The sequence below is a fragment of the Leuciscus leuciscus genome (genome assembly GCF_965113295.1).
Source record: "Leuciscus leuciscus genome assembly, chromosome: 21".
Taxonomy (NCBI): domain Eukaryota; kingdom Metazoa; phylum Chordata; class Actinopteri; order Cypriniformes; family Leuciscidae; genus Leuciscus; species Leuciscus leuciscus.
This window is the reverse complement of record NC_138745.1, coordinates 37,963,206-37,983,709: the sequence shown is the minus strand read 5'-3', so window position 1 is coordinate 37,983,709 and position 20,504 is coordinate 37,963,206. Positions and strand designations below refer to the sequence as shown.

General features: G+C 40.8%; 1 protein-coding gene across 1 annotated transcript in view; it reads right to left on the bottom strand.

Moving 5' to 3' along the window:
- Positions 1–6,340: 6,340 nt before the first annotated feature.
- The window catches only part of chst3b (carbohydrate (chondroitin 6) sulfotransferase 3b), a 17,469-nt gene continuing 3,305 nt past the window's right edge, over positions 6,341–20,504 (bottom strand). Inside the window, exons 2-3 of the mRNA XM_082153038.1 lie at positions 8,670–8,818; positions 6,341–8,253 (exon numbers count right to left, since the gene is read on the bottom strand). Of these exons, the coding sequence (XP_082009164.1) occupies positions 7,017–8,253; positions 8,670–8,749 (1,317 nt within the window). The 5' untranslated portion in view covers positions 8,750–8,818 and the 3' untranslated portion in view covers positions 6,341–7,016. The remainder of the gene's footprint in view (positions 8,254–8,669; positions 8,819–20,504) is intronic.

Here is a 20,504-nt window from a genome sequence, read left to right as displayed (position 1 = left end):
AAAACCACTGATGATATTTTTTCTCCTTAAAACTGCAGTTTAACAAAAACGCGATTTGAAATTGCCCGTTCTCAACATCACAAGCATGTTGTAACCAATCCCGTCGCGAGGGGGGCGGGGCTTTAGCACATCATTAACTATTCTCTGAAGCAGAGAAGCAGATTATCCCAGTATATTTTTCTGTTGATATGAAAAATAGGGTACATTTAGCAATAAAGCAGGTCAATTATGAATATGATGTATATTACAATGTTATGATGAACTATATGCCTTTCTCCACTGACGTTATGAGTTGTTCAAAGTGTTTCTAAAAATACAGATTTTTAGAAGGCAGTTGTCTGCAACACATTATTAGCATTTTGATAACATAATCAAGCAAAAACCTAATCATATTATTTACCGTTATGTGTCCAACGTTGTAAAGAGCGATACATAAAACGCATTACCATTCTGATACATCAACTTTGTAGACGACCCTGTATAATTCACTCTGTTTTATTTTCATATTTGTTCATTTAATTACTTTCTTCAATTCTACTGTTAAATACACCTATAGCTGAAAAAATAAAGCACTGTTTATTTCATTTGTATATTAAGTTGTGTATGTGTAATATGTATCTCTGTTCTTAATTTTTAATAATAAAGAAAATAGTGACAAAGATTTTTATTTTCGCCACTTTGGCCTAAATGTCTGCCATTCTGCCTAAATGTCTGCCTAAATGTCTGCCAGATACATGTAGGAGCACATTTGACAATAGGTATATGTTAAAGTTCGCGGATGATACTGTGATTGTGAGTCTTCTTGTAAATGAGGAGACATCTCATGGCCCAGTGGTGGAGGACTTTGTCTCCTGGTGTGCAAAATGTAACCTAAGTCTAAATATATCAAAGACCAAAGACATGATCATAGATTTTGGAAAATCTGCCATTTCAGTTTCTCCTACTGTCATAAATGGAAGAGATATTGAGTTTGTGGAAGAATATCGTTATCTGGGTACAGTTATTGATAATAAATTAAATTTTAATGCTAACACAGATGCCATTTGTAAAAAGGTTCAGCAGCGTATGTTTTTCCTAAGAAAAATGAACTCTTTTAAAGTATGCTCAGTGTTAATGACACTGTTTTATGGGAGTTTTATTGAATCCGTAATTTCTTATTGTGACATTGTATGGTTTCATTGTATTAGCCTGTCCAACAGAAACAGAATAACCAAACTGATAAAGACTGCTTCGAAAGTGATTGGAGCTCAGCAGATACTGCCCCAGGACATTTTTAAAGGACATGTTGTCAAAAAAGCCTTTGCGATAATCAATTGCCCAACACACCCATTACACAAAGAGTTTGTTATTCTTCCATCAGGACGTAGATATAGAGTAATGGGAGGGAGAACAAGGAGGTTTAAGAACTCATTCATACCAACTGCTATTCTAATGTTAAATAATCTGTAATCATGAGTGTTTATTATGTGAGTGTTTGCTATGTGAGTGTTTTTTGTGATGTGCAGCACCTGTGCAAAACCAATTTCCTAAGGGATAAATAAACTCGAACTGAACTGAACTGAACTGAACTGAATTCTTTTTTATTTTATATTTTGTTACCTATATTTAAGGCTTTGTTTTTAAAATAGGGACATTAGTTTGGCTGTAATGCTCAGTCACATGCAAAATAGTAAAACCAACATGAAAAAAGAATCGTGATAAAATCGTGATTTTCCTGAAAAAAATAAAAATAAAATGTGATATGATATTATTGCCATATCGCCCACCCCAGGTGTAAAAAAGTGCCTAGATGTGCTTAGATGCTAAAAATGTGTTATTATTGATCATTATATCACACTACAATTAAACATAATGAAACATTCATTTGAATTGAAATTGTTTTATTAGCTTATCATTTATTAGCTTTTTCTAGAGATTGCAGTCATGCATGACATGGTGAAAAATGACTTGAAATAATACTGAAAATAGGTTAAGATGAATGTTAAAGGTGTGCCCCCTAAAAGCACAAGTGGCCCCTGCCTTGGCCCCCCCAGTTACTGTGGTCTAGAACCGCCACTGCCACTTCCCATCGAGCAGCGTTTACTATAGTAAAGATGAGCGAGTGGATCAGGTATTCTGAGCTGCTGTGAGTGGAGGCAGGGCTTATTTGCATATTCATGAATCCGCATATAAATTAAGTAAGGATGTAGAGCTACATTCAAGCTATTTTAAGGAATGAGATAATTATTTTCACTGGATTTTGTATTTTTTTTTATGTGTCATTTTGGTGATCAAAGATGAGTTTTAAGGGATAAAACTATTGACTGCAGGGGGACTGTAAGTAAGCATGGAGTAGTTGACTTCAGATCAACACTGAGCAATTAATCAGGAAAAAAAATCTCTTTGCACAAACTTTGCTGGAGTAGCAATAAGTTAGTGAATAATGTGTGTGTTGGTTCAGTACAAAAACATTTAAAAACTCTCATAGTTCATCACATAAAACTAAACTTTGATAAAGTTATGATACTGACCCTGCTTTGCTTTAGTTCATTTCTGAACATCAACTCTTCAGGACCTCAAAGACAGTACAATACACTTATGGAACAAACAGACTGCAGATTAAATACTTTGCAGGGAGAGGTTGTGTTTTTCCTGTGCTTTAAAGGGGTCATATAATGGTACATGCACTTTTACAAGCTGATTTGTACTGAAATGTGTGTTGGCAGTGCCTGTACACAACCATCATAAAATAATAAAAATCCATCCAGTGTTTTTTTTAAAATCTTCTTATATGTTTCCTCCCATCTCAAATCAAGCTGTTCGATTTTGTGACGTCGCAAAATCGACGCCCCTCCCACGATGGTTGATTGACAGGAGCGTTTCAACACAGACCCGCCCTCGCGCCCTCGTGAGCGAGCTGTCAATCATAGCCTGCGCGGACCGGCGCATCATTGTTGATACGCTGGAGCACTGAGTAGAATGGCATCTAAGCGATTGTGGTGTTCTGTTCTTCGGTGCAATAACGAACACAGCATCAAGTTGATGTTCCTAAATCCATACAGCTAAAGACGCAGTGGCTGAGTTTGTTTTCGAAGGGAATATTCCCCACGATCAACGTCAATGCTTTCATGTTTGCGCGAATCATTTCACCAGACTGCTTTACAAACGAGGGTCAGTATAAAGCTGGTTATTTGCTAAGAAGCTGCTCCTGAAAAAAGGATCAGTACCAACTATTCATGTTCCTGCTGCACCTCCAGAAGAACTGAAGTGAGTGTAACGTTTTATTGACCTTTATATTAATCTTTATATTAATCTTTGCAAAGCGCTTGCTGCACGCTTCACGATGAATGCGGCTGTTTACACTCAGGGTACATTACAGCATGTTTTCTATGTATGACGTTCTCAATATAATTCATAATCCCATGTTTATAATGAACAACGCGTTATGGTTATTGTGTTATTGTGTTACGGTGTGCGCACAGAACAGAGGGGCGGGGTCAGCAAAGCTCATAATCATTTAAAGACACATGCACTTAAACGGCATGCTGAAAACAGAGCTGTTTTTGACCAGGTAAAATGAGTGTTTTCTTACAATACTAATGAGAATTTTTAATTAAAGTATATTAGAAACTTTTAATTTAGACCCTAAAGAATCATATTAGCTTGTACAAAAATGACATTATATGACCCCTTTAAAAAATATTCTAAACTGAGAGTTACAGGGAGATACAGTAACGGATGTATTCACTAACTTTGGGCATGAAGTAGACACTAACACTCCAAACAGTGGCATGGCATTTGCCACACACACACAAAGGAATGTGAAATGTTTGCAGCAAAATCTATTCTGAGCAAAAAGACAAACAGAGAAAAGGAGGCAGCTAAAAAAATTCCTTGAGATGTCTGAACAAAAAACATTTGTGGTTTTCAAGTCTGATCCATGTCATTTCTTTTTTGCTGCTTTAGGGCTGCTTTTCATTCTTTTGGTAAAAACTTTATGACGGGGAAGTTTTAACCTGAGGGAAACTCTTATAAAACCAGGTGAATCAATAGTATTGTTTATATACTCAGTCAAGCTCAGGTGCGTGTGGCTATTTTCTCTCTCCGGATGCCTCATTCTCAGACGCGGGCCGGTCCTGAGGTTTGACATCACTTACTGTACAACTGAGGACAAATTTGGGAATGAGTGAAACTCGACTGTAGCTATTACAGTTGTTCTATGTGAATCATTACAACATGGTTGGATCTGTTCCCTTCTGTTATGCTTTAAGACACAGAGCATATTGGTTATTAATTATCTGACAAATACTGTCTTTCATGAATTCCCCTTAGTTGTAAATGAGGCAGTTATGGTTACAGGTCTCACAAGGATGCAAGTACTCTGACTCTGTGACAGAATAACAGTTGCCTTTTCTTTGCTAAATTTTGTTAAAATTCCCATCAACCATTAAACATGGTCTCCCTCTTCATTTCTGAGTTCCACCTATCTAGTTTTTTTTTGTAATCTTGATTTTACTTTTAACTTGACATTGTGTACAAAGAATATTGTGACTTTTCTATCAAATTGCATGCTATCTTCCTCATTTGTAATTCGTTTAGGATAAAATAATTTGCTGAATGATTAAATGTAAAAGTATCAATGGTAATTAAAAGCAGAAGCAGATAAAATGTAAATTGTTACAATCGGATTAATCATCAAACTTTGTTACACTTCAATGGAAAAACTGATTTGCCTGAACGACACAATATGGTAAAAACTGATAACATAAAAGTTAGCTATTTCCACCTTGTTTAGCCAATAAACTTTAGCTTTGTTGGTATAAGTAGATTTAGTAATGTTGAATAATATTTTTAACGGATAAAACCATGTTAATATAGAGTTTTTTCAGTGCACTGACACATTGTTGTCAAAGGGGTTTATATTACAGCTCTCTTCTTATCTGATGTGGTGGTCTGGATGCTTAATGGCCTCTTTTTACTTGCAAGGAAAAAAGGTTCCTGTGAGACTGCGGAGAGCGGTTGTGCTATTCTATATTTGCTCTGACCATATACACATGCTCCACCCTTTACACACAGCCCACATGAACCACGCCGGTCCCTTAGACCTCATGAAGCTTAAAATGTCCTTAGCTATAAATTCCTTGATGCAAGATGCACATATATTTGGTCACACAAGCTATAGATCGAAAAAGCAAAAGTTTGAAATTGTGTATGTCGTACCTAAGCTTGAATCTCCACACACTGAGCTTAAATGTTCAACTTGATGTGAGTGAATGGAGGCATGGGGCCATTCCTCTGAGATCTGCCGAACTGCGTGTGGGTGGGAGGGTGAGGTCAGTTTGAGTAAATCGTCTGTACCACATACAGGAGGGGTTCTGCGTAAATGAGCATGTTAGAGTTTCACTGGCACTCTAAATAGCAGACGCACAGTAATAAACAGCTGATTAGCTGCTACAGAAAGCAGGTTCTTCCTCCTCGAAGGCCGATGCTAAGTGTTAGCAGATGACGGGACGGGACAGGAGTTTGGCAGACCTAGGGCACAGATACAATGAAAAAGAGAGTTTGGTTAGGGCAGTGCCATACTACTAAGTGTTTCTGGGCCATCACTAAGGTTTGTGTGTATTCCTGGACTCTAGACACTAATTAGTACTTACAGATTTAGATGCAACTTAAAAACTCTGTGGAGAAAACAGTTCTGGCATTATTGGATTTAAGTACTATTTTGCAACAGCACTGAAAGAGATCTTAGTACACACATCTCTTATGTTTAGACTTTCAGCTACCACTCAAAGTATAGTAACTAAAGCCCCTATTTATTATTTGTTTGATCAAATCTTTACAACAGAAAACACATCAAGAATTATTTTATAAAAATTATTTTATAAGAATTGTATTAATCCCGTAAGGGAAATCTAAAAGTTGTATTACAAGAGACTATATGTTGTTCATAACAAACTGGCCTGACAGAGTATAAATATAATTAGGAAATTATTCATTTAAATCCTTGTGTCTTTGATATCTCAGCAATGGATAGAAGGAAAGAATATCTGAAGACACAAAACCAGGCCAGAAACATCTGTTTGCTAATTTCCCTCAAAACAAATACACATACAGTATATACAGTTGAAAAGACCTGCTATATGTCCCAAGGCAATCCCTCACTTCAACTCAATAATCATTTCTAACTATGCATTTAAAAAAAATAAAAATGTTTTTTACATGAGTACATCACTTTTGACTTAGCCATCAGTCCAAAAAATTAATAATATTTCATTGTTCAGTACTGCTTAAAGGCTAAATAAACCCCTGGTCAGAGCCTGACTCCACCCACTGGCAAATTTTTAAAATGCTGGAAAAAAAGTTTTGATTTATGTGCTGTTTAATGTTGATGGTCAAGTTATTTTACAAATGCATACGCTTACATATGCTATCGCTTGTTTCTGCTTCTTCTTCGCCTGTGTTTTGATCCAGAGATTCAGTACTCTTTCAAAAGTTGTGTAATAGCACCCCCTATCGTATAACAGTGAAAACACGGAAAGCCGGGAAAATTCAGTCAATTGCAGTGGACTTTATGGCAGGTACTTTAAGACCTGACGCACGGATCCTTAGTTGGGTCTGAGCACAAAATCTGTGGGAATGATTCAAAGTATGTACAATACACACAATCCCACGCCAAAATTCAAGCCTTGTAACACCAACAATATTTACTTAAAATATTTAAAACAAAATTTATCCGGAGCAAATGAAACGAGTGAGTGAGGGGAGGCGGGTTTGTGTGTAACTCGCTGTCAGAGAGACGAGAGAGCGAGAAAACTCAGCTGGTATCGTGTGTCTATTCTGCAGAAAATGTGTATTGGAAGAGTTTTAGATATTTCAGTATCATATGTATGGGTTAGGGTTAGGGACAAAAAAAAGTGTCTAGTAGGAGTGACTGCGTTATTCGCCACTGCTGAAATCCACCCGCATTTGGTGGGTGTTAATGTCAAGCCCTGATCCTCAAATATCTCAGCAGTCTCCTTCATGAAGTCTGAGTAGTATCATAAGAATGTTCTCTCTTCGATCAGGCTTATTGATTTATCGATCAACATGTCTTTGTTTTCCGCAAACTTGTAGCCAAACAGAGTCATGGTGGGGCCGCACACTTTCTGCACCAGCTGAACCAGTTTGAAGGGAATGTTGAACCTCCATTTCTCCACCTGTTCAGAGGAGTTTTTCTGGGTGGAATAAACTCCACTGACCTCCTTAGATGCTTGAGTATTTTGTAGGATCCACTCTTCCACCGTTACGGTGAAGGGAATGCCTATAAAGCTGTACATCTCTGTAGCTTTGTGCATTGGGAATCGTGCAATGTCCTCGTAGCGCACCAGCATGTAGCGTCCGCGAAGCCATGGTGGCTGTTTGAGTCCGATCTCAGCAGACATACGGATGTTGTCGCAGTTTCCTTTGAGTTTTCTCACTTCGTCCTCGTCCACTGGAAGGTCTTCGTCCACGGCCCACCTCTTCCAGATCTTGTACTTGCTGGAGAAGGCAACCATTCGAGAGGCGAGAACTGCGCGAGGGTCCCTGACCAGCTGGATGAACTTCATGTCGAGTCTGGGATCCTCAGCTAGCGGACGTAGCGTCTCTAGCTGTCGCACGCGGACGGATTTAATGGCGTGATGCTCCTTCTGCTTGCAGGACTGAGTGGCCAGCGTCAGGTTTAGCGGCCCGCAGCGCCGCATGCGACAGTGGTAGCGCTCAAACGCTTTCCTCACTAACGGCGTGCAGACGGGATCCTCACACAGCGACTGGCTAGACTCACGGCGGAAGAGCGAAGCCGTCACATGATCCTGTGGTGCTGGCTCGATGAAGCTCTCCAGCAGTGAGAACTCACAGAGGAACAGCTGATGCAGAACGTCACGATACGCCGGCCCAGCAACTGAGGCATTCGTCCCGCCAGACTCGACCGATAGCATGCGCTCCACATGCCACAGCGGCTCGAACAGGTAAAACATGTTTGATCCCTGCTGGTTGAAGAACTCCCCAACGAAAGAGGAGCCTGTGCGAGTGGTGGCCAGCAGAAGAATGTGTTTCTGTCCTCCTGACGCAGACGCTGGAGACACGCTCTGCTGGATGGACCAGGTCGAGTTCTCCAGAAGATGATCCTCGTGTTGGTCAACCGAGGCGTTCTCCAGAAGATGATCCAGGTGTTGGTCTGCTGAGGCGTTGTGTGGAGCGGACAGAGACGGGCCGAGCAGAAGCGGGGTTAGTTGTGTGCTCAGTTTATCAGACACCCTGAAAGAGTCAGAAGAAACCGTGATAGTCGCTATTAGTGCTAAAAGGTCAGTTCACCCAAAAATTATCATTCTGTCATAATTTACTCTCCCTCATGTCCTTCCAAGCATATATGATGTTCTCTTATCTGCAAAACACAGAGAGATTTTGGGGAGGTTTTTGTCCATACAATGATAACAAGTTTAGTTTGGTTCCCAACAGCCTCAAAATATCTTCTTTTGTGTTGCACAGAAGAATGAAAGCCAAACGGATTTGGAACCGCATGATGAGACAGAATGATCATTTTTGGGTGAAATATCCCTTTAATAGAAATTGAAAAATGAATAACACCAGACAACTTTTGATTTTAAAGTGCTCTTTGACTGTTATTCACACATACAGAAGAATAAATAGAGGAGATTGAGAGAAGCACCTACTTTGAAATAATGTTGTTTTCCTTTTCTATGATGACCAGAGTCACAATAAAGATGACAGAAATGGTATATTTAATGCGCATTCTTGTGTGTGATTGTGTTCAGCAGGTGAATCACTCTCAAATCATTCCATCTTCTCCTCTGAACTGACTCTGAAATAAAACACACAACACATGTGTCATGATTCCTGTCTGAAGGACTTTAAGGTTGAAGTTGTTTTCTATTCCTGTTGTTTCTGTGTTCTCTTGTGTTTAGTTCCTGTGTCCTTTGTTTGTTACAATTGCAAAAATGATTAGTTCTTAATGGCTGTTTCTCAGTATGCGTTCTTAAAGCCACACTAAGTAGAAATTGTGTTTTTGTCAAACAGCGACCCCTAGAGTCGCTGTGGAATACTTGCACTGTCGTAAATTATATTATAAAATTTTTACATGATTGCAGCTAAATCACAAGTAAATAGTCTATAGTCTAGGCCTACTGTATAATTTAATTTGTGTTGTTTTTATTGGAATGTAAACATTACAAAATGCCAGATAACATCAATTAAGTTAAATGTACGTCGTATTATTTCATAACATTGGCCGTTATGATGTCATTAGACATGATTATTGCAATTTATCATAATAGTTTGCAAATTGTGCTCGTTTACACTATTTACAACCTCTACGTTAGGCTTATTTATGATAATTATGTGAGATATTGAAAGCTGTTCTCATGATAATCGCAGGAATCAACGTCAACAGCGTCCTCTGAAATCCCTCAGGACTACGTGATAAATACACCTCACAACACCTGAGTTCAGCTGGCAAACTAATTCGTGAGGCATAGCTATCTGATTTATCAAAACGATTCCATTTACACCTGGTCACATAAATGTATTTTTGCGAAACGGATTTAAATTCGATCTTCAATTCTTGCGCTTTATGCAGATTTAATGGAGTTCACATCTCCGAAAGCAACAGATATGAGCTGCATTTTATAGATCATCAGCTAAAATTTCAAAATCAAAGACCGCAATAAGAGAGAGCAGTAACAGCCCTGGTAGATCATTTCGTTTCTTTACTTTTAATGATGAAGATTGTGTGATAAGCGTCTGCGACTTACTTTCACTTTGATTTGCGATAGTTTGCACGTTGGCTTGATGCAGTTGCTCATCTGCGGTGATGCGTGTTCCAGCGCGTCGTCATATCTGGATATAACATATAGCCTATACAACGCTCTCACACGTTTTTTTATTTAATTTTTTTTTTAGCATTTTTGGTAGGAGTACAATTTACATATGTGGTTTCAAAAACCATATGCATTTACACTTGTCCAGTTTCGTCTGGAATGCGTCTCAGATCTCCTCCTGGAGTGGTTTGAGGGATCGGATTCAAATCCGTCTCAAATGCGTTTCGGAGGGCATTTAAACCTGGACTTTTCACGATCTGAGAAAACGCATTAAGTGGCCAGGTGTAAACAGCCCCCATGACAAAAACATACGCACGAAAGCCGAAAACAAACGCTGGTTGGCCTCTCAAGTCCAAATTTGACAAAGTGGTGGGGGAAGTGACGTATGCCGTAAAGCAGTCGAATTTTGTAGTTCTACCAGAAAGACTCGGGAGATAAAATGATATAACAAGTAAATTTATTAATAGCTCAGCAAGCATAGTCTTTGGTGTAGGCCCCGTCCTTAGCAAGCAATGCAAGGGTAACGGAATCTGCAAATCCCGCCTGAAGATGAAGGCAGGGGCGCAGCCGACCCCCTGGAGGCAAAGGAAGGGACCTTCCTGGTGGTGGTGGGGAGGATGGAGGGAAAGGACCATCTTGGAGGTGGTTGGGGAGGATGGAGGTAATTGGCGCCGTCAGTATCTGCGAACTCAGACGGATGTAAGTACCATTCTTTTATACTGAGAGTGTTAACACATGATTGGTTAGAAGTGAGTTAATTCATGACGCGCTGATTGAGTCTTCCTGGCAGAACTTAACGCTAAGCTTACATTTCTTTTTGTGCTCTTGTTACTACCCGAACACCGAAGTTACATAGTGCCAGTAAAAGCGATACAGACCCTGTCAGGCTATGGCAGACGTGTCATTCAACCTATTGTAAGTCGATGTACCATCACAAGGATCTTGGAAATATATTATGAAGGTTGAAAAGTTACATAGTGTCGCTTTAAGCGATCATGTGTCCTTGTGTTCTCGTACTACATCATCATCAACTGTCGAAGTTCAATTCCAATACTGAAGAACGGAAATACAGAGGGCGCATGAAAGAACCCGGATGAGTTCTTGATATCGAGGATGCATTGAATACAGACTTGAGAGAATCGAACCGTTAAAAATCCCAGAACACGCGGTCCACGTACGGAAGCCTGTAAGCTTGTTAAAAAACCGCAACTTGATCGTACAGAATTAGTCAATTACAGGCCGAACTCGAATCTACCTTTTCTGTCAAAGATGAACATTGAAAAGGCGGTATCCTCACAACTATGTTCTTATTTAGAAAGAAATTATATCTGTGAGGATTTTCAGTCATGATTTAGACTGTACCATAGTACTGAGACAGCTCTCATCAGAGTTACAAATGATTTGCTCTTATCATCCGATTGTGGTTGTATCTCGCTATTAGTGTTACTCGATCTTAGTGCTGCATTTGATACTATTGACCACAACATTCTTTTAAATAGACTCGAAAATGATGTTGGCATTAGTGGAATTGCATTAGCATGGTTTAACCCTTTAGGCGCCAGAGGTTTTTTCCTAAAACGTTCGATTTTGACATCTTAATTTCAAAAGGCTATATCTTAAAAGTGATAAAAGATAGAGACTTTCTGTAAATTAGAGAAATATTAAATATGATCCAAAGTTTATGTAGGGATTACATTTTCCCATCTAATTTGCATATTATGAAGTAATATGGTGGTGGCCATCTTGGATTATAGAATTTTCATGAAAAGTCACATGTTTAAATGATAAAATGCAGCACTTCTTTCCCCCCAAAATGTCCCTCACCTTCTGTATGCTATATTTCACAATACTGAATGCTCAGGTAAATAGTAAGTAGTAAACAAACTGTGTAAATCATTACTAATAAATGGTAGAAACAAACCGAATGCATGTAGCGGTTTTTGTTGATGTTTTTTGGGGGTTTTTTTTTTAGCTGACAAAGACGCACACATCACAAGGACATGAACACACAAAAAAGAACACATTGTACACTACTAAATGGTCAGGGAAATAGATAGTAAATCAACCGTGTAAATCATTACTAATAAATGGCAGACAAAAAAAAAAAGAATTTATGTAGCAGGCCTTTTGCTGTAGAGATAATGACTCCCTATCCATCCAGGTGACATTTCTTGTAGTGTTTCATGGTGTGGTACCTCTCATTGCAAGGCACAACACAAAGGAGAAAGAGAAAGAGTGATAGAAAATCTAGGGGCGAATTGGCATTGGAGAGTTCTCTTTCCCCCAGATATCCAATTGGCTGATCAAAGGGCGTGATCCAACTTTGGTACTCATCCTCATTGGCCAATTCCCATCAGCTTGCGATAGACTATGCATAATAGCCCCTCTGCCCCGTGTCACACCGCCTCTGCTCCTGCTACGAGGCACGAGCAGCGCGGGCGCGGCCAGATCTGCCTCGCGCGCGCGCCGACAGGACTACTGTCATTGTCATTGCGACTCCCCACCCTACCTCCACGTTGCCCCCTAACTGTCCTATGAATACTTCAACCTCGTCTAACATACCCAGTGGCATTAGACAAAGTCTCCACCACAATACTGTCGCCACCGCGATCGTGGAGAGGCACACGGTCAGAAGACAAAGTTACATGGCTAGCGCGGTAAAAATCTCCCGCCTCGTTCCCTGCGACCCCGTGAAACATTGTTCCCACCACTGACATTGGGCAAAGGACAATCTACATTGGGCAAAGGATTCACCGTTTGTGCTTGGTGTAGGGCTATACTTTCACTTCCAGAATCACCGTCATCTTCTGAAGGCAAATATTCCCCTTCAGAATCAGGGTCCATGAATAGAAGTCCCAACACTTCATTGCGGGTAAGCTTTATTGATGCCATTAGATAATAATAATAATTATAATCTAGGTAACACTTTATAATAACTGCACGCTATTAATCATTAGTTAAGCATTAGTAAACAGTTCATTCATCATTTATAAAGCATTAATAGACATTAACAAGCAGTTTATAAATACAGTTATAAATGCAGTATTCTTAATTTATAAGCATATCTATAATGTGTTTAATAATTGTGTTTTCATACTTAATTAATGATCAATTTATGTATTTCATTATTTACAAACCGGTTATTTAGGAGTTGTCAGTGGTTCATAAGATCACTTAGAAAGTGTAAGTAAATTATTAATAAACTGTTTAAATACATATTATTATTCAGACATATAGTAATAGTTACTTAGTGTGTTAATAAATGGTTTATTAACATGTATTTCTACTGTAATTCAGGGTTAATTCGGGTAGTTATAAAGCATTTAGTAGTGGTCAGTTCACTATGTTTGTGAGCTAATCTAAAGTGAGGACTAGTTATGCTTTGTAAAGCGTTTATAAAGAAGATTTAAAGGCTGTTAATATTTTTATGTTCTGTATCGCTGTGTTGTATTTGTTTACTTTTTCTGTTTAGAAGAAAACTGAGTCTTTAAATCTCCTTTGTAAATGCTTTACAAAGCATAACTAGTCCTCACTTTAGATTAGCTCACAAACATAGTTAACTGACCACTACTAAATGCTTTATAACTACCTGAATCTACTACATTTACTTACACTTTCTAAGTGATCTTATTAGCCACTGACAACTCCTAAATAACCGGTTTGTAAATAATGCAATACTTCATTTAAAAATGATAAAGTGATCATTAATAAATTAAGAAAATACAATTATTAAACACATTATAGACATGCTTATAAATCAAGAATACAGCATTTATAACTGTATTTATAAACTGCTTATTAATGTATATTAATGCTTTAAAAATGATGAATTAACTGTTTACTAATGCTTAACTAATGATTAATAGCGTGCAGTTATTATAAAGTGTTACCATAATCTAATGCAAATACTCGCTGACGTTGACAATATTGCTCTGATAAAATGGCTCACTCGCACACTAGCTCCGCTTTTGTTCGCACTGATTCAATGCGCTCTAGCTCGAAGATTTTGTATAGAAGCATGACGTTTTTTTGAGTCGGGGATGAAGTATGACATGTCTGCCAGCTAGTGGAGGGGAGGTCGAACGAAATTTGACACCCTATTTGACAAAATCGGCCGTTTTATTCAGTGCCGCATCTTGTCAAGTAAACTCGACCGTGGTGCCTAGAGGGTTAAATCATACTTATCTGAACATTATCAGTTTGTAGCAGTAAATGAAGAGATGTCTTATCGATTAAAAGTTCAGTATGGAGTACCACAAGGCTCAGTACTGCTGTTCACTCTGTACATGCTACCGTTGGGAGATATCATTAGGAAGCATGGCATTAGTTTTCACTGTTATGCTGATGATACTCAGCTCTATATTTCTTCACGCCCCAACGAAACGCACCAATTCATAAAATTAACGGAATGCATAGCTCATCTAAAAAACTGGATAACTAGTAATTTCCTATAACTTAATTCAGAAAAAACAGAGATTCTAATTATTGAACAAAAAAACTCAGCACATACAAACCTAGAATACTGTCTAACACTTGATGGCTGCTCTGTCAAGTCCTCGTTGTCGTGTGCTCTTTGATACTGTGATGGAGTTTTTAATTAAAATAGTAAACTGTATATTAAACTAACCATGTTTTTAACATCAAACCTTATTTTTCTTTTTAGGACTAACAAAACTAACACTTTGAAACACAATGTACTAAAACGTTCTGTTCTTTGTTTTTGAGTGTTGCCATACCCCTTTGACTTTGGTTGTGTGTGTGTGTAAAAATAACAAATAAGGGAAATGAAAATAGACAGAATGTCTAAACTTGAAACCTTTTGGTTACCTAGTAACAAAAGGGCTTGTCTATGAAGAACTAATCAAATTAAATAATGTTTCATGTCATTTTTGCCATACCTCCTAATTCTATAAAACTGTTGTATTTATGTTCACGTGTGGGATTCTCACTGGAACTTGTCTGAGATCCTCCGGCCTTGATTTTTCTTGGGAGAGATTCCCTGAGAACTGTGATTAAAGCATTTGAAGGACATTTGCTGAAGTCTGTTTGTCGATCATTGCTGTGCAGCAAGAGAGCTAGTTAGGGGAACAGGTATTAACACCCAGCCAACGTCGATATGTAGATGCGCTAGGGTATAGGGTTAGACTCGGCCGACGTCGATGTGTAGACGAGCTAGAGTATAGGTATATTAGTCTCTCTGTTTATCCGAGGTTTACCACAGTCAGCCAGATCCAGGCCGATGAAGGACCTGCGCCTGGACACACACACACACACACACACTCCAGATCTGATGAAGGACCTGCGCCTGGACACACACTCACACACACACACACACACACACACACACACACACACACACACACACACCAGATCTGATGAAGGACCTGTGCCTGGACACACACTCACACACACACACACACTCCAGATCTGATGAAGGACCTGCGCATGGACACACACTCACACACACACACACACACACTCCAGATCTGATGAAGGACCTGCGCCTGAACACACACTCACACACACACACACACACTCCAGATCTGATGAAGGACCTGCGCCTGGACGCGACGACAATGCAGTCCGGAAGTGTCCACTAGTCTCTCCCCTGTGAAGGCCTCCTTCCCTTTACGCGGAAGCGATAAAACATTCTGTATTATACATTTTAAGGCCAGACAAGTAGTTTGTTGAGGGTTGGTTTGTAAAGAAGGACTACACGCCTGCGCACATATATATTCAAACGCGCATACCTTTGGACCGAACACGTAATATTTTTTAAGTTTGCGCAGAGCTAACTTTTTTTCCCCAAAATTTTTCAAGGCTTGCACCTTGGAACCTATTTCATGGTTTGCGTTCTCAAGCCACCAGGCACTGTTGTGCGGATGAGCGGGTTGGAGTGCATTAATGGTGTTGTGTAAACTTTATTCTAGATCTGCTGTAAAGCCTAAACAATCTCCGTTACTGTAATCTCCTATTATCACTGTAAAGCTGCTTTGAAACAATCCATATTGTTAAAAGTGCTGTATAAATGTGGGTGACTTGACTAATTATCACTCACAAATACTGATCCCACAGCAGAGGATGATGGGTAGGGTTTAAATTAATAGCTTAAAACTTTCCTAAAATATAAAGCTATTTTTTAAATAGTCACAGTCTGTTTCACAGTAACCCTCACCTGAATCACTAACTAATATAAACAGAAATGCCATTTCATGATCATATGAACCAGTTTTCAGAAACGGGAAAGCTCATGAAATTAATATCACCTCATCATGATGTGAAAAATTCCTTTTCAGTTAAAATAATGAAAACTAAACTGAACTGAGCTGAACTGAACCTACAGTAACTGTGACAGCAAGGGTTGAGTTGACATGAATTATCCTAAAGTCTTTCTTTACATTTCATGTGTCTACGCATAGATGGAGTAAATTTGCAATTATGGCAGTGAAACAAAAAACACGTTTGGCAACAAAGATCTGAAGATATGATGGCAGACACTTAGAGTTTCAGACAGAGTAAATCTAGTCTGTTATTTGGAGAAATAAATATGATTCTGTAAGATTGCAGTTTCATAAAAAAGTATTCTGAGAGCGTTCTGAAAGATTCACGGACAGTTTACTTCACTTCACATGAAGAACGAGCAGTTTACACGCCTTCATGAATATATAGAGAGAAAAACGGAATTTGTGTAAATCAAAAACTTTAAAGCAAAAGTTATAATTTATGACAAATGATGAAACAAACAAACTAGTTTTACAATTGCACTCAATTCCCCAGACTCAATATTTGACTCAACACACCATCTCAGACTCAGGAACAGAGTTAGGGTCTACACCTCTAACCCGTCTCAGACATAGGAACAGAGTTAGGGTCTACACCTCTAACCCGTCTCAGACACAGGAACAGAGTTAGGATCTACACCTCTAACCCGTCTCAGACTCAGGAACAGAGTTAGGGTCTACACCTCTAACCCGTCTCAGACACAGGAACAGAGTTAGGATCTACACCTCTAACCCGTCTCAGACACAGGAATAGAGTTAAGGTCTACACCTCTAACCCTAACCCGTCTCAGACACAGGAACAGAGTTAGGGTCTACACCTCTATCCCTAACCCGTCTCAGACACAGGAACAGAGTTAGGGTCTACACCTCTAACCCGTCTCAGACTCAGGAACAGAGTTAGGGTCTACACCTCTAACCCTAACCCATCTCAGACTCATGAAAAGAGTTAAGGTCTACACCTCTAACCCGTCTCAGACTCAGGAACAGAGTTAGGGTCTACACCTCTATCCCTAACCCGTCTCAGACACAGGAACAGAGTTTGGGTCTACACCTCTATCCCAAACCTGTCTCAGACACAGGAACAGAGTTAGGTTCTACACCTCTAACCCGTCTCAGACTCAGGAACAGAGTTAGGGTCTACACCTCTAACCCGTCTCAGACTCAGGAACAGAGTTAGGGTCTACACCTCTAACCCGTCTCAGACTCAGGAACAAAGTTAGGGTCTACACCTCTATCCCTAACCCGTCTCAGACTCAGGAACAGAGTTAGGGTCTACACCTCTAACCCGTTTCAGACACAGGAACAGAGTTAGGGTCTACACCTCTATCCCTAACCATCTCACACACAGGAATAGAGTTAGGGTCTACACCTCTATCCCTAACCCGTCTCAGACATAGGAACAGAGTTAGGGTCTACACCTCTAACCCGTCTCAGACTCAGGAACAGAGTTAGGGTCTACACCTCTATCCCTAACCCGTCTCAGACACAGGAACAGAGTTAGGGTCTACACCTCTAACCCATCTCAGACTCAGGAACAGAGTTAGGGTCTACACCTCTAACCCATCTCAGACTCAGGAACAGAGTTAGGGTCTACACCTCTAACCCTAACCCGTCTCAGACACAGGAACAGAGTTAGGGTCTACACCTCTAACCCATCTCAGACTCAGGAACAGAGTTAGGGTCTACACCTCTAACCCATCTCAGACTCAGGAACAGAGTTAGGGTCTACACCTCTAACCCTAACCCGTCTCAGACACAGGAACAGAGTTAGGGTCTACACCTCTAACCCGTCTCAGACACAGAACAGAGTTAGGGTCTACACCTCTAACCCGTCTCAGACACAGGAACAGAGTTAGGGTCTACACCTCTAACCCGTCTCAGACACAGGAACAGAGTTAGGGTCTACACCTCTATCCCTAATCCGTCTCAGACACAGGAACAGAGTTAGGGTCTACACCTCTATCCCTAACCCGTCTCAGACAGGAATAGAGTTAGGGTCTACACCTCTATCCCTAATCCGTCTCAGACACAGGAACAGAGTTAGGATCTACACCTCTAACCCGTCTCAGACACAGGAACAGAGTTAGGGTCTACAGCTCTATCCCTAACCGTCTCAGACACAGGAACAGAGTTAGGGTCTACACCTCTAACCCATCTCAGACTCAGGAACAGAGTTAGGGTCTACACCTCTAACCCTAACCCGTCTCAGGAACAGAGTTAGGGTCTACACCTCTAACCCTAACCCGTCTCAGACACAGGAACAGAGTTAGGGTCTACACCTCTAACCCGTCTCAGACACAGGAACAGAGTTAGGGTCTACACCTCTAACCCGTCTCAGACACAGGAACAGAGTTAGGGTCTACACCTCTATCCCTAATCCGTCTCAGACACAGGAACAGAGTTAGGGTCTACACCTCTAACCCGTCTCAGACAAAGGAACAGAGTTAGGGTCTACACCTCTAACCCGTCTCAGACACAGGAACAGAGTTAGGGTCTACACCTCTATCCCTAACCGTCTCAGACACAGGAACAGAGTTAGGGTCTAAACCTTTATCCCTAACCCGTCTCAGACACAGGAACAGAGTTAGGGTCTACACCTCTAACCCGTCTCAGACTCAGGAACAGAGTTAGGGTCTACACCTCTATCCCTAACCCGTCTCAGACACAGGAACAGAGTTAGGGTCTACACCTCTATCCCTAACCGTCTCAGACACAGGAACAGAGTTAGGGTCTACACCTCTAACCCATCTCAGACTCAGGAACAGAGTTAGGGTCTACACCTCTAACCCTAACCCGTCTCAGATACAGGAACAGAGTTAGGGTCTACACCTCTAACCCGTCTCAGACACAGGAACAGAGTTAGGGTCTACACCTCTAACCCGTCTCAGATACAGGAACAGAGTTAGGGTCTACACCTCTATCCCTAATCCGTCTCAGACACAGGAACAGAGTTAGGGTCTACACCTCTAACCCGTCTCAGACTCAGGAACAGAGTTAGGGTCTACACCTCTAACCCTAACCCATCTCAGACTCATGAAAAGAGTTAAGGTCTACACCTCTAACCCATCTCAGACTCAGGAACAGAGTTAGGGTCTACACCTCTAACCCATCTCAGACTCAGGAACAGAGTTAGGGTCTACACCTCTAACCCTAACCCGTCTCAGACACAGGAACAGAGTTAGGGTCTACACCTCTAACCCGTCTCAGACACAGAACAGAGTTAGGGTCTACACCTCTAACCCGTCTCAGACACAGGAACAGAGTTAGGGTCTACACCTCTAACCCGTCTCAGACACAGGAACAGAGTTAGGGTCTACACCTCTATCCCTAATCCGTCTCAGACACAGGAACAGAGTTAGGGTCTACACCTCTATCCCTAACCCGTCTCAGACACAGGAATAGAGTTAGGGTCTACACCTCTATCCCTAATCCGTCTCAGACACAGGAACAGAGTTAGGATCTACACCTCTAACCCGTCTCAGACACAGGAACAGAGTTAGGGTCTACAGCTCTATCCCTAACCGTCTCAGACACAGGAACAGAGTTAGGGTCTACACCTCTAACCCATCTCAGACTCAGGAACAGAGTTAGGGTCTACACCTCTAACCCTAACCCGTCTCAGGAACAGAGTTAGGGTCTACACCTCTAACCCTAACCCGTCTCAGACACAGGAACAGAGTTAGGGTCTACACCTCTAACCCGTCTCAGACACAGGAACAGAGTTAGGGTCTACACCTCTAACCCGTCTCAGACACAGGAACAGAGTTAGGGTCTACACCTCTAACCCGTCTCAGACACAGGAACAGAGTTAGGGTCTACACCTCTAACCCGTCTCAGATACAGGAACAGAGTTAGGGTCTACACCTCTATCCCTAATCCGTCTCAGACACAGGAACAGAGTTAGGGTCTACACCTCTAACCCGTCTCACACAAAGGAACAGAGTTAGGGTCTACACCTCTAACCTGTCTCAGACACAGGAACAGAGTTAGGGTCTACACCTCTAACCCGTCTCAGACACAGGAACAGAGTTAGGGTCTACAGCTCTATCCCTAATCCGTCTCAGACACAGGAACAGAGTTAGGGTCTACACCTCTATCCCTAACTCGTCTCAGACACAGGAATAGAGTTAGGGTCTACACCTCTATCCCTAATCCGTCTCAGACACAGGAACAGAGTTAGGGTCTACACCTCTAACCCTAACCCGTCTCAGACACAGGAACAGAGTTAGGATCTACACCTCTAACCCGTCTCAGACACAGGAACAGAGTTAGGGTCTACACCTCTAACCCTAACCCTTCTCAGACACAGGAACAGAGTTAGGATCTACACCTCTAACCCGTCTCAGACACAGGAACAGAGTTAGGGTCTACACCTCTAACCCATCTCAGA